This window comes from Dendropsophus ebraccatus, chromosome 11 (assembly GCF_027789765.1).
Source record: "Dendropsophus ebraccatus isolate aDenEbr1 chromosome 11, aDenEbr1.pat, whole genome shotgun sequence".
NCBI classification, from domain to species: domain Eukaryota; kingdom Metazoa; phylum Chordata; class Amphibia; order Anura; family Hylidae; genus Dendropsophus; species Dendropsophus ebraccatus.
The window spans coordinates 26,399,864-26,413,056 of record NC_091464.1 but is presented as its reverse complement, the minus strand read 5'-3'; the positions used below and the strand labels follow the sequence as shown (position 1 = coordinate 26,413,056).

The following is a 13,193-nucleotide window of genomic DNA, read 5'->3' as shown; positions in this document are numbered from 1 at the left end:
TGGCATGTAACATTTCTGTGCAGCATTTTGTAAATTAGTGGAAGGGATGTGATCTCCCATAGCCCAACATATTATAACATGTACCAGAAATTTTTCTTACTTTTATCCTCCTTTATCCGTTTTTGGTAAATCTTGACTTTATTCATTAAGTTTGTTGCACTGGGGGTGGGTGGGCCTACCACCCTCATTGCACTGATCCACCCCCATCCCCTAATGAATATTCATCTAGCGCCTCCCCAATATTCATAAGGAGGGGCTGGATCGGTGCACTGAGGGCAGTGGTCCCACCCACTACCAGTGCACAAAACTACCTCATCTACATAGTGAATGAAGTCAAGATTTAGGTGCTGAGGATGAAGGTAAGAAATTACCTTTATCCTTGGTGTCTTGTACGCTATGGGAACATAACAGCAGGTTAGAGACTTGTAACTTGCTGGTAATTTCCCTTTAATTTTATAAAAATGAAGTTTACTCAGTATAATTTACCATTTTGCTTCTGTTTGCTTAAATCAGATGTGTGAATGAAGATGAATGAATACACAGGTGTGACCAGGGCCATATTTACCACTAGGCACCCGATGGAATTGGTCAGGTCTGGTGGTGTTACTAGTTACAGTATGTACTAGTACTAGTTACAGTATGGCGGTATTGGTCAGGTCTGGTATGGCGGTGTTATCCAGTCACAGTATGGAGGTATTGCTCAGGTCTGGTATGGCGGTGTTATCTAGTCACAGTTTGGTGGTACTGGTCAGGTCTGGTGTAGTGGTGTTATCCAGTCACAGTATTGAGGTATTGGTCAGGTCTGGTGTGGCAGTGTTATCCAGTCCCAGTATGGTGGTATTGGTCAGGTCTGGTATGGCGGTGTTATCTAGTCACAGTATGGTGGTATTGGTCAGGTTGTGTGTAGCGGTGTTATTCAGTCCCAGTATGGTGGTATTGGTCAGGTCTGGTATGGTGGTGTTATTTAGTCACAGTATGGCGGTATTGGTCAGCTCTGGTGTGGCGGTGTTATCCAGTCACAGTATGGTGGTATTGGTCAGGTCTGGTGTGGCGGTGTTTGTCAGGTCTGGTATGGCAGTGTTATCCAGTCACAGTATGGCGGTATTGGTCAGGTCTGGTGTGGCTGTGGTAAATGTGACGCCTGGAGCCATTACCTACCAATTTACCAATCCTGTGGTGAGAGTTCCATCAGACAATATGCAGACGGCTCTAATCATTGATTCAATGTGGAAATTTGTTTATGTTTTAAACAGTTAAAAACCATGAAAAATGCGATTCATACAATATTTCTACGTGTAGAAAAATGCACGTGGCCAAAACCACTCTCCCCCACGTTCCCCAAGATGGGGCGTCTTTAGGTTTAGTTCCTAGGGCAGCAGCAGCTGGTAATATGGCCCTGGGTGTGACAGTTTAGGTAGCTCTTCCATATGGCTGTATGGCAGAATATTTGTGTCTAGCATTACTATCTGGATGCTTTTATTACAATAAAATGAAGAAGAATAGGCTATCTTGTGCTGGATCTGTTTGCTGGGGTCTGACACATCCGCTGCGGTGGTTATTCAGCGTTTCCTCTGTGATGGGTTTGCAAGACTCTTGACAGGAAAAGGGTAGAGACGCTACTGACAGGAAGTACAGCTGAGGAGATGTCGTATGCAATGAAGCTAGGTAAGACGTCTTCAAAGCCAGTGGGTGCAGCTAGAATGTCTTCATGTACCATTTTGGCACATTAGTGGTTAAACCTCTGTCACTGCCCATAGCGCCTGTTTATTTGCTATGCATGGTTATCCTTCCTGACAACATTTGCACATGCCTTAGTGCCATTTAGTAACACCTGTATTAACAGATCTGTCTGTGCTTGTCTTACAGGCCCAGCTGAATGAAGACCATTTAAAGTGCAAGGTGACAAATCTTGAGAACCAGCTTTTCTTCTACACCCAGGTACACCAGATAGAAGTATGTTATGTTTGCTCCTCACTGGACTGTATATGCGGCTACATATTTTGGGGTTTGGTTTAGCTCCTCTGTGGTACAAGTCTTTGTCTGTTAATGTTTTTTCTATTCCTTAGTAATGATGACATGCTTTGTTCTCAGTACAGTATGCTTAGTCTGGTTATGTGTTCTGAGGAAATAAAATCATAGCAGACAGGTTTGTATACTACATATACATGGGCATACTGTTCTGATGGTTAGCAATTTTAGTTGTGAACATAGCCTGCAAACACCATATTATAAAGAGTTAAAAAGTGCAACCCCCCCCCCCCCCAAAAAAAAACAAAAAACAAAACATATAAAAATAGTTACAATGTGGTCACTAGGAGATTACATTTGGTCCATTTAACTTTAAAGGGGTTGTTCACTTATTTTTTTTCTTCTTTCATACCAACTAGATTCAGAAAGTAATAAAGATTTATAATTTACTTTTATTAAACAATCTCCAGTCTTCCAGTACTTATCAGCTCCTGTATGTCCTGCAGGAAGTGGTGTATTCTTTCCAGTCTGACATAGTACTGTCTGCTGCCACCTCAGTCCATGTCAGGAACTGTCCAGAGCAGGAGTGAATCCCTATAAAAAAAAACCTCTCCTGCTCTCCAGACTGGAAAAAAATACACCACTTCCTGTAGGACATACGGAAGCTGATAAGTACCGAAGACTGGATTTTTTTTTTATAGAAGTAAACTACCTCTTTAATGGACCATATGTAACCACACCACTTTATATGTTGGCATACATCGGTACCAGTTTACCTGTAATTTTGCGGGTATATGTTTTCTTGTTGCAGTCTATGCAGAAGGAGCCGTACAGCCTACAGAGGCATATGGGGGTACCATAGACAGTTTGGAATTCCTATTGTTAACAACGCCATGCATGGGTTCTTGAAGTATATGGAGTTATGTGTAATATTAGGATAAAATACCTAATTATTAGCTTCTTTCATAGAGTTTTCCAAAAACAAGTGTGAAAAAAATTCTTTTGGAAATGGAAGAAAACAAGATGAAGTATCAGGAGAAAGCAAAAGAATCACTTCAGAAGTTATCAGACGATAAAATAGCTACAGAGAAACAGCTCCAAAACGTGCAGGTGTGTACAGAACTAACATGCTGCCACTAACAGTAAGGGCTGTATTACACGTACAGAAGTGTGTCCTGGCTGTATATTTCTTGGACAATCAACAACATGCAGAGATATTTTATATGCGTCTGTGAATAAAGTCCAAATCCATTAGGCCCACAATAACTGGTGATTATATATATATATATATATATATATATATATATATATATATATATATATAAAAATAATCTACTGGCTATAGGAAATAGTTGCTGGCCATGCACTGCTAGTACCATATTGTATTGTTTACCTCATTCTAGCCCTTAGATTTAACTGACTGCTTATTTCTACATTGTATTGTTCACTTATCATCATTTGAGGTTAAAGGGGTTGGCCACTTTATAATAAAATTGCTCAGTGTACAGTATTAGTAAGTGTACTTACTGTATATACTAACAGCAGCTCCCTGTGTACCTCATAGAGCTGAAATCAGACTCCCCTCCTCCGGGCTGTGCTGTCCTGCTCTGTGGTGAGTCTGTCCATAAGATGGCTGACATAGAGGAGCATGTGACCATGCCCCGCCCCCAGTGTCCTCCATAGGCATATACAGTCTCAGTGGTGGACAAAGGGAGCTGCTGTCAGTATATACAGGGAGTACTAATACTGTTCACTGAACTATTTTACTATAAAGTGGTCAACCCCTTTAAAGATGCTGCATGGCATAAATGGTCACTGTGGTTTCCATCTACTTGATAACCTATGTGATTTCTAACAGATTTGTATTAAGACTATGTACCATGAGCACAAACTGTATGTATGTAGCCAACCTATACCCCAACACATCATATAACCATAACCTTACAGTATTTTTCATGCATCCCCATTTGCAGATGTCATTATCAGTATCTTCAGATGAGTGTGAGTTGTGGAGAGAAGAATATGAAAAACTAAAAGCAGACTGGATAGAACTGAGCAACAAACACTGTGAGCTAAAGAATGAGATGAACATTCTTCAAGGCAAACTCCAGGTACTCAAATGTATACCAAAAATGTATCTGTGGCTCATAAAATCCTATACTAATCCAGCGCAAACTAATATTAGGACTGTATTAGATCTGTATTATTATTATTATTTTATTTATTTTTTTACTAAAAAGAATGGTTTGAGTAAATTAAAATGTGTGTTAACATTTCGTTTTTCTTTTAAATACATTTTTTGTAAATTTTTTTGAACGTAGTGTTGTTGTCAAGACTTAACGTGATAATGAATCCATTTTGATGCCTTTTTTTGGGCCATAGAAGTTAAAGAGGTTATCCGGGCAAAATTAACTTGACCTCTAACCACACAATAGGGGACAAGTATGAGATTGCGAGAGGTCCAAACTCCGCACCCCCTGCTGATCTCCATATCGGACCCCCGGCTTTTTTCTTATGAATATAGTTCATATGGCTCTATTCATTTCTTTGGGGCCGGAAAGAGCCAAGTAAGCACCTTCTGGCTTACTCTGCTCTCTCCGGCGGCTCCATAGTAATGAATAGAGCCCTGGGTTAATGCCATTATAAATACAGCCGCAGCTGTATTTATAACAAAAAAGCCAGGGGCCTGAGATCGGTGGAGGTCAGACCCCCAGCAAACTCTCTCTTGTCCCTTATCCTGTGTATAGGGGACAAAGTAATGTTGCCCGGAGAACCTCTTCAATGTTTTTAATTTAAAAATGTTTGTTCTGTGTTTCTATTTACATATTTAGGCTAAGTTGCCAAAAATATCAGGCAAAGGTGGGCTTCTGGTAATATAGTAGACCACCAATAATGATCATGATCTGTATTAGTGGTTGTCTATATAACAAGATGGCCCTTTGCTCTATATGTTACCAAAGTGGGAACATAGCCTAATTCTGTTGTTTGACATTAGAGATGAGCGAACCTCAAGCATGCTCGAGTCGATCCAAACCAGAACGTTCGGCATTTGATTAGCGGTGGCTGCTGAACTTGGATAAAGCCCTAAGGCTATGTGGAAAACATGGATATAGTCATTGGCTGTATCCATGTTTTCCAGACAACCTTAGAGCTTTATCCAAGTTCAGCAGCCACCGCTAATCAAATACCGAACGCTCGGGTTCGGATCGACTCGAACCTGAACCTGGTTCGCTCATCTCTATTTGACATCTATGTTTCAGCACAATTACAAACAACAAGAAAAAAGAAAAATGAAGTACGGACAACATAAAATACAGAACAAAAACAGATACATTATGAAACCAAATATAAAGTACAAACACTTTGGGGGAAAAGAAAACCACAGTATTAACCATCTGTAAATATAATGTGACAGCTGATTTCTTACTTTTAGATATATTTTATATAAGCACTTATAAAATAATTTTTTCAAACCTGAAAATACTATTTATTTTATTATGTACTAGTGCTATGCATTTCACACATGATTTAAATACAATAAAAACAAAAAAAAACAGAATTGTTAACCAACAATTTACATGTCATAGTAATATAAATCAGAAAATATCCCAAATCTGTCAAAATATGGAAGAACATTAACTAGAAGTTTTTCTTAAATCTGGCAGCCACTCGTTACAACTTCACCAGTCCATGCATAACAGCTTCAAATAAACAGCTGTACAGAGTCTAGTCTACATGGATGAACATGTATCTCTTGTGGTGATGGAGGGAGGACTGATTTGTGTTTGCTCTTCCTGTTCAGCTTCACTGTACTCTTGTAGTAAACGTAAAAAAAAAAAAAAAAAAAAAAAAAAAGACATTATATTGCAGCGTGGAGATGAGCTAATCTATAGTAGGATTGATTTGTTTAAAAGGTTAATTCAGCAAAAAATCTTTTCTTTCAGATCAACTGGTGCTAGAAAGATTTGTAATTTACTTTTTTATTTTGTAAAAAAATCTCAAGTATTCCAGCACTTATAAACTGCTGTATGTCCTGCAGGAAGTGCTGTATTCTTTCTCTGGAGAGCAGGAGAGGTTTTCTATGGGGATTTTCTACTGCTCTTGACAGTTCCTGACACAGACAGAGGTGGCAGCAGAGAGAACTGTGTCAGAGTGGAAAGAATACAGCACTTCCTGCAGGACATAAAGCAGCTGATAAGTACTGGAAGACTTGAATTTTATTTAAATAGAAGTACTTTATAAGTTAGTGGCTTACATTCGATATAGCTTTGCTTCAGAATCTAAACAATGGAATTACATTGCCTAATAAGTTAGGTGGTTTCCCTGTTCAACATTATGTGAATAAAATTCCTGCAGGACATACAGCAGCTGATAAGTACTGGAAGACTTGAGTTGTGTGTGTTTTTTTTTTTTTTTTTTTTTTATAGCAGATTCAAAAGAAAATTTCTTTTGCTGAACTACCCCTTTAATTTAAAAAAAAGTCTCAAAGGATTGGAGCACATGGAAAGTGGAACAACTTGACAAATTGATGGCCAATTTATTATTTTAGGAATCATCATATTTTACAGTGGATTTGCTCATCTTTACCTCAAGGTGAATGCCATAAAAGCAAACCGCCCCCCTTAAAAAACACTGTCATTGGGGCAATTTTATCGAATCATTCTCAGTTTTTTTTGCATGTATGCATTAGTGAGGAAGTCTCATGAAAATAAAGAATAGGCTGCAGGCAGGGGGGGTGCGTAAATATAATAAAGAGTCAATACTTACCCGTGCCTCCATAGCGTTGCTCCTTGACAGCCATGAGAAGTAATTTTCGGTGAGCTTCTTCCCACGTCATGGCCCCCAGATCCTGCTTATGAAGTGTATTAACCATAAATACCACCATAAATTTAGTAAACTGCACTAAGACAATGAATCCTGGTCTCTATAAAGTTATCTTACAGTATAACCGCATTCAGACACACTCTATGGCCTAGATTTATCGAGCTGCCTGAGGCCTATACTGCCTAGTTTTCCCACATCAACCAATCACAGCTCAGGTTTTATATCTTAATAAGCTGTAGTAAAATCAAAGCTGAGCTGTGATTGGTCACTGTGGGAATAGACAGGGCGGGGCTCAGGCAGCTAGATAAATCTGGCCCATTGTCTAATGTTCTTGTTTTGTTCTCTTCTTTGTGTTAGTGGGTCGGATCTCAGGAATCACAGTGTCAGCAGCTTCACAATCGTATTCAAGGACTGGAAAAAGAGCAGATTGAGCTACAAGCCTTAAATGAGCACCTTCAGGAAGATAATGAACTCCAGAAGGAGCAGCTGAACACTCTACAAGGTTTGTTGAGTTTACCTCTATTTAAAGGGGTATTCTGAGTTATTTTGTGTCTGACCAGGCTTACCTGTCCCCTTTTATACCTATAAGCTCCGCCCCCTCTGGACACCTTATACATCCCCCAGGTATTCCCTCCACATAGGTAATCCCTTTGTCCCCACACAAAGACCCCAGCTACATTCCCTCCCCCTGTCTTCCATCTGGCGGCCATCTTAAACACACATAGTATATCTCTATATCACAATGCTGGACCCATTACCTACACTAGTAACCATAACCACCTGTTCATGGTTGCAGAGACACCCCTTATGGATCCTCGCTGGGAGGCCCCTTCACCCCAACTCATCGCTCTCTTATTCCCTATCCACGGAGGATACAGAGGAGCACAGTGTCAGCACCCAGCTTAATTTATAAACACAGTGATCATAGACATGACAGACAGAATAGGTGTGGACATGAATTATATTGAACTGAATGGTAAAGCAGCTCTTTTTTATTAGCTGTGCTGGTGGGTGCCCAGCTATAGCCCCATAGTATCGGCACAGGCAATATAATGGTGGTTCTAGAAAATGTTCATAAGGATAGCAACTAGGGATGGTCCGAACCTGCCAAGGTTCGGGTTCGTATGAACCCGAACGCTCGGCATCTGATTCCCGCTGTCTGCCCGCTCTGTGCAGCGGGTGGATACAGCGGGAGGACCGCCTGGAAAATTGGGATACAGCCTATGGCTATGGCTGTATCCCAGTTTTCCAGGTGGTCCTCCCGCTGTATCCACCCTCTCCACGGAGCGGGCAGACAGCGGGAATCATTTCCCAGAGTTTGGGTTCGTACAAACCCGAACCAGGTTCGGACCATCCCTAATAGCAACTACAAATTTTTTTTTAATTTTGCTATGTTCCCAGTTATTTTAAGGCCAATTTTTCCAATTGAGTTTAATTGGAAAATATTGTTTACTTCCTACACAGTTTAATTTTAGTTTTTACAGTTATTTAAAAACGGGGAACTTTCACCATTTGGCTATGTTCACACAACGTAGGTTTCAGTAAAGAACGGAAGCTGATTGAAGTCAGTCCAATGCCGCTCGCTGTGTTAACACATTTTTATGTTAACGCCCATTTTTTAACGTACATGCCTATTTCCACCGATCAGTGTCTGGAAATAATAGCAGTTCACACAATGCCACGTTCAGCGGCGGCAGCTGCACATTATATTGAAGTTAATGGTTAATTGATTTGTGGGCACACCCGACGGTGCCTGCAAATCAATAGTAAAAAAAAAAAGAATGTTCCTGCAGCCAATACATCGGCTGCAGGAACGTCCTGAATGCAGCCCAGTGGCTGGCAGTTTAACAGTGTCCGATGCTATGCAATGGACGCTGTTAAACCAAGTGTGAATATAGCCTTTATGTGCAAATGCCTATGCCAGTGATTTTCAACCAGTGTGCCATGGCACACTAGTGTGCCGTGCCACATGGTCAGGTGTGCCGCGGGGAAAGCTCCCCAAACTATGGTGCCCCTGTGAAACAGGAGAAAACAATGGGGGAGAGAAACCTGGGGATGGGGGAGAAACAGGGGAGAGAAGCAGGGGGGAGAGAAACATGGGGATGGGGGAGAGAAACAGCGGAGAGAAGCAGGGGGAGAGAAGTTTGGTGTAGAGAAGCAGGGGGGGAGAGAAGTATGGTGGAGAGAAGCACGGGGGAGAGAAGCACAGGAGAGAAGCATGGTGGAGAGAAGCAGGGGGGAGAAGTATGGTGGAGAGAAGCACAGGAGAGAAGCAGGGGGGAGAAGTATGGTGGAGAGAAGCAGGGGGGAGAAGTATGGTGGAGAGAAGCACAGGAGAGAAGTAGGGGGGAGAAGTATGGTGGAGAGAAGCACAGGAGAGAAGCACAGGGGGGAGAAGAAAACAGGCCCAGGTTTCACACTGAGTGAGTATAAATACATTTAGAATCTATATTATTAACTATATGTATAATATGTACTTTTTTAGTGTCATTTTGTGCCATTTTGGTTGGTGGTGTGCCCCGGGATTTTTTAAGTATAAAAAGTGTGCCGCGGCTCAAAAAAGGTTGAAAATCACTAGTCTATGCTACAGCAAAAAATTTTTTTAATGTACATGTTCTAAACAAAAGTCACTGCTATAGTTACCCAGTTAAAGGTTATCCAAAACTGTCCGGCCAACTCCGGCCAAAAGTATTTTTTAATATATTATTACTTATGGAAAGTTAGACAAATTCCTAATGTACATTAGTACATTAGTACAATGTAATTATGGGAAATGCACATATAGGGCTATTTCCCTTAATTTAGTAGATCATGGAGACTTCAAATTGTCTCAAATACCGTGACGTCACGAATCAGGTGTAATTCCAATGTAGTGTCCAACAGGGGGCGCACTATTTATACAATTCAATGAGTACCATTGACTTCTATATATAGTGCACCCCTGCTGGACACTCTATGAAATAAATGGCTGTAAATGTAACACATCTGTATGCACACATATACACTGTACTACCCCCCCATCATCTGCTCATAGTATGTACCAGGGCCATCCCCATCACCAATCTGGCCCCTCCCGCTCCCGCCACATATGCTCTGTACTACTTCCCCATCATCTGCTCATACTATGAGCAGATGATGGAAAAGTAGTACCAGGGCTATCCCCATCGCTGCCGATGCTGCCCCTGCACTTCACCTGATCCTGAGGCCACATATGCCCTGGTACTACTTCCCCATCATCTGCTCATACTATGAGCAGATGATGGGGAAGTAGTACCAGGGCTATCCCCATCGCCGCAGCCGCTGATGCCGCCCCTGCTGCATACGTCTGCTGGCCGCAGCTCCGGCATGCCGGTCGGGTCTGCTGCTGTAATTGAGGCCCTGGTCTCAGGGAGGAAGTAGGCCTAATGATGGGGGAGTAGTACAGTGTATATGTGTGCATACAGACGTGTTATATATACAGCCATTGATTCCATAAAGTGTCCAGCAGGGGCGCATTATATATAGAAGTCAATAGTACTCATTTAATTCTATATATAGTGCACCCCCTGCTGGACACTCTATTGGAATTACACTTGATTCGTGACGTCACGGTATTTGAGAGAATTTGAATTCTCCATGATACACTAAATTAAGAGAAATAGCAGTATATGTGCATTTCCCATAATAAATGTACATTAGGAATTTGTCTAACTTTCCATAAGTAATAACATATTAAAAAATACTTTTGTCCGGACTTCTCCTTTAAGTGAACTTTAAAAACTTAGGGCCTCACTTATCAACGCTGTCTAAAAGAAAAATGTATTTAAGAACTACAATTTTTTCAAAATACCCAGAAAAGAGAGTCGGTGAAAAATAACGCCAGCGCTGGAGCCGAGGAGCTAAGTGCATGTTATTTTTTTCACCTACCCCCTCCCATGGCATTTAAGAAAAAAAAAAAGTGCTCCTCCTGGAGTTCTTCTTTAAATATGATTATTTCTTATAATGATTTTGCAGACGACTAACCATAGTTTTTTTTTTTATTTTTTTTATTTCTTTTTAGTTAGATTGAGAAATTCCGAGGGGCAGAAACTTGAGATGCAGAAACTAATTAAAGTTTTACAAAGTAAGTCGCTCTAAATGTTTGATAAAGTAAAAATCAACACTTTGCTTTTATAGTTTACAGACTCCTGTACAGTGGGGTCAGTGTTCTAGTGAACAATACACATAGATCTATGTAAAGTTTTATACTACTATTATAATTGTTATTTGCCATCTAACGTCTGTGTACTTTCCGTGGGCCTTTTTCTTTTTTATATTCACGTTTTTTTCAGACCTACTCAAATTTTACTTAAGAATGCTGCAAATTATTACGGAAATTTTTTTTTGGCCTAGAGTGTGTAAAATACAAAGTGGTGTAAGCCACCCTTGAAAAATCAAAGATAAGCTGTGATTGGTTTCTGTGGCAGTTTACACCAGTTTGATAAATCTGGGCCTTTGACTTTATGTACACGCTATTTTTCTGACATGTGAGTGGGGCCTAGGAAGAGGGATGTGGCCTACTGTGGCCTGCTGGACGTAATATATTTTACACGGGTGGGATTCATTCACTGGTGTTCTGTGCTAAATTTATCAGTCATCCATAGTATATAGTAGGGGAAATGCACATCACTTACCAAATAAAAATGACCACCTTTATTTTTAGCTCCACAGCGGGTACAAATAGAAGGACAACATCACAGCATTCTGACCTATGGCCGTTTCACGTCACCCAACGCTTCCTCTGGGCCTCATTTCCTCTACTACATACTATATTTCCTCTATTATATACTATGGGGGACATTAATTCAGTCCAGTATTTTTTTTTTGTGCCAGTCCTAAAAACAGCCCAGCGGTAAAGAGTCTCACAGAACTTATATACAGGCGCAATCCTGTGTGCATCAGAGCCTCTCTGTGTGCCGGAGTGCAATGTGAGCTTGCGTAGCTTCCGCTCTGCTGGTGTAGATTTTACTGGCACTTTTCTGCCAAAAAAAGTTAAAAGTAACGGGCGCCCCCACCGTTCCACCCCTTCCGTCAAGATGCAAACAAAATATTTGCAAATCAAGTGTTTATGAATAGATTTATTTGCATCGCTGCCCTCTGCTCCACAAAACGGCCTCTGTGCCACATTGTAAATCTCCCCCTATGTCTTAAACATAGCCCATAGCAAAAAAAACCTTTTAAAAAAGTTTTATATTGTCAGTAATTTTTTTGGCCTGTAAAATAGCTGCTTTTTGAGGCTTAGGCCTTATTCACACTTTCAGTCAGTGATTTTTCTGGGCTGCATCCGTGACGTCCGTAAAAAATTCAGATCCTATAGACTTCTATTACTAATCCGTACCGCAATCACAATCCGCACGAGGACATGTCCTTTTTTTTTTTTTTATGCTATGGATTACGGGTCAAAATTAACACAAACTGCGTGAATAGCTCAATATAACCAATGTGCTCTAAATTGAACTGTGATTACAAATCTGCAATTACAGACTTTACGGGACGTGTGAATAAGGCCCTAGCATGAAACTCAAAAAATGGTCTGTGAAAATACAGTAGCCTTATAGTGGTAAACCTGGAATATAGGGAAAAATGCATAGCCATATACAACTGCAAGTTACTGTTGAGGACAGGGATTGGCTGCAGTCTTCCTTTTCCAATAGGTTTATGTCTCCCTCTAGTGGCCACTCTATTCTATCTATTCATGTGAAACTCATCTGTTTTTATAAAGCAGTAGTATAGAATTTACTGTAGTGATATTCTTATATTTTACTACGGTTTTACTACTGTGGAATTTCCCTCGAAAATGTTTAGGTTTCACTGAAACAGCCATAACTGTAACTGCTTCCTTCTTTCCCAGATGACATTGTGACGCTGGAGCAGAGAAACAGGTCAGACACAACATTAGACCTCTGTGAGTCACCGGAGCAGGAGCTGCAAAATAACCAGCTCCAGGCTGCGAGGGAAGAATTACTGTCACAGGAGAAAGAGGTAAAACTACTACAAGGAACTGAAGAACCTTATATCCTCGGGTTTATAGCATAGATAGTGTAAATTTCATTTTGGGCTGCACAACTTAAAGAATATAATCTGCATGAAGAGTGTGTTTAATAGAAACCTGTCAATCACTTTTATGCTGCCAGAACCACAAGTCATTGGGGTGATTCCCCATGGCATCTGCCTGTCTTGCTGGTCCTAACCAGTTGATGACGCAGTCAGTGGCGTAGCTACCATAGAGGCAGACCACAAGACTGCCACAGGGCCTGGGGTCTACCTCTATGGTTGGTATGGCTCACAGCACACACTGCCAGGGCTCCCTGTCCTGCATGTCTCCCTTGGGGCCAGAGGCAGTATGGCACCTCCAACCACAAGAGCCCCCACCCCTGTGATGC

General features: G+C 41.0%; 1 protein-coding gene across 5 annotated transcripts in view; it reads left to right on the top strand.

Annotated features, from left to right (window-relative positions):
• TRAF3IP3 (TRAF3 interacting protein 3) overlaps positions 1–13,193 on the top strand; it is a 42,557-nt gene that overhangs the window by 26,859 nt on the left and 2,505 nt on the right. For all 5 annotated transcript variants that reach the window (XM_069944517.1, XM_069944516.1, XM_069944519.1 and 2 more), the window contains exons 8-13: positions 1,867–1,938; positions 2,938–3,078; positions 3,942–4,079; positions 7,150–7,294; positions 10,832–10,894; positions 12,662–12,792. In XM_069944517.1, the coding sequence (XP_069800618.1) occupies positions 1,867–1,938; positions 2,938–3,078; positions 3,942–4,079; positions 7,150–7,294; positions 10,832–10,894; positions 12,662–12,792 (690 nt within the window). The remainder of the gene's footprint in view (positions 1–1,866; positions 1,939–2,937; positions 3,079–3,941; positions 4,080–7,149; positions 7,295–10,831; positions 10,895–12,661; positions 12,793–13,193) is intronic.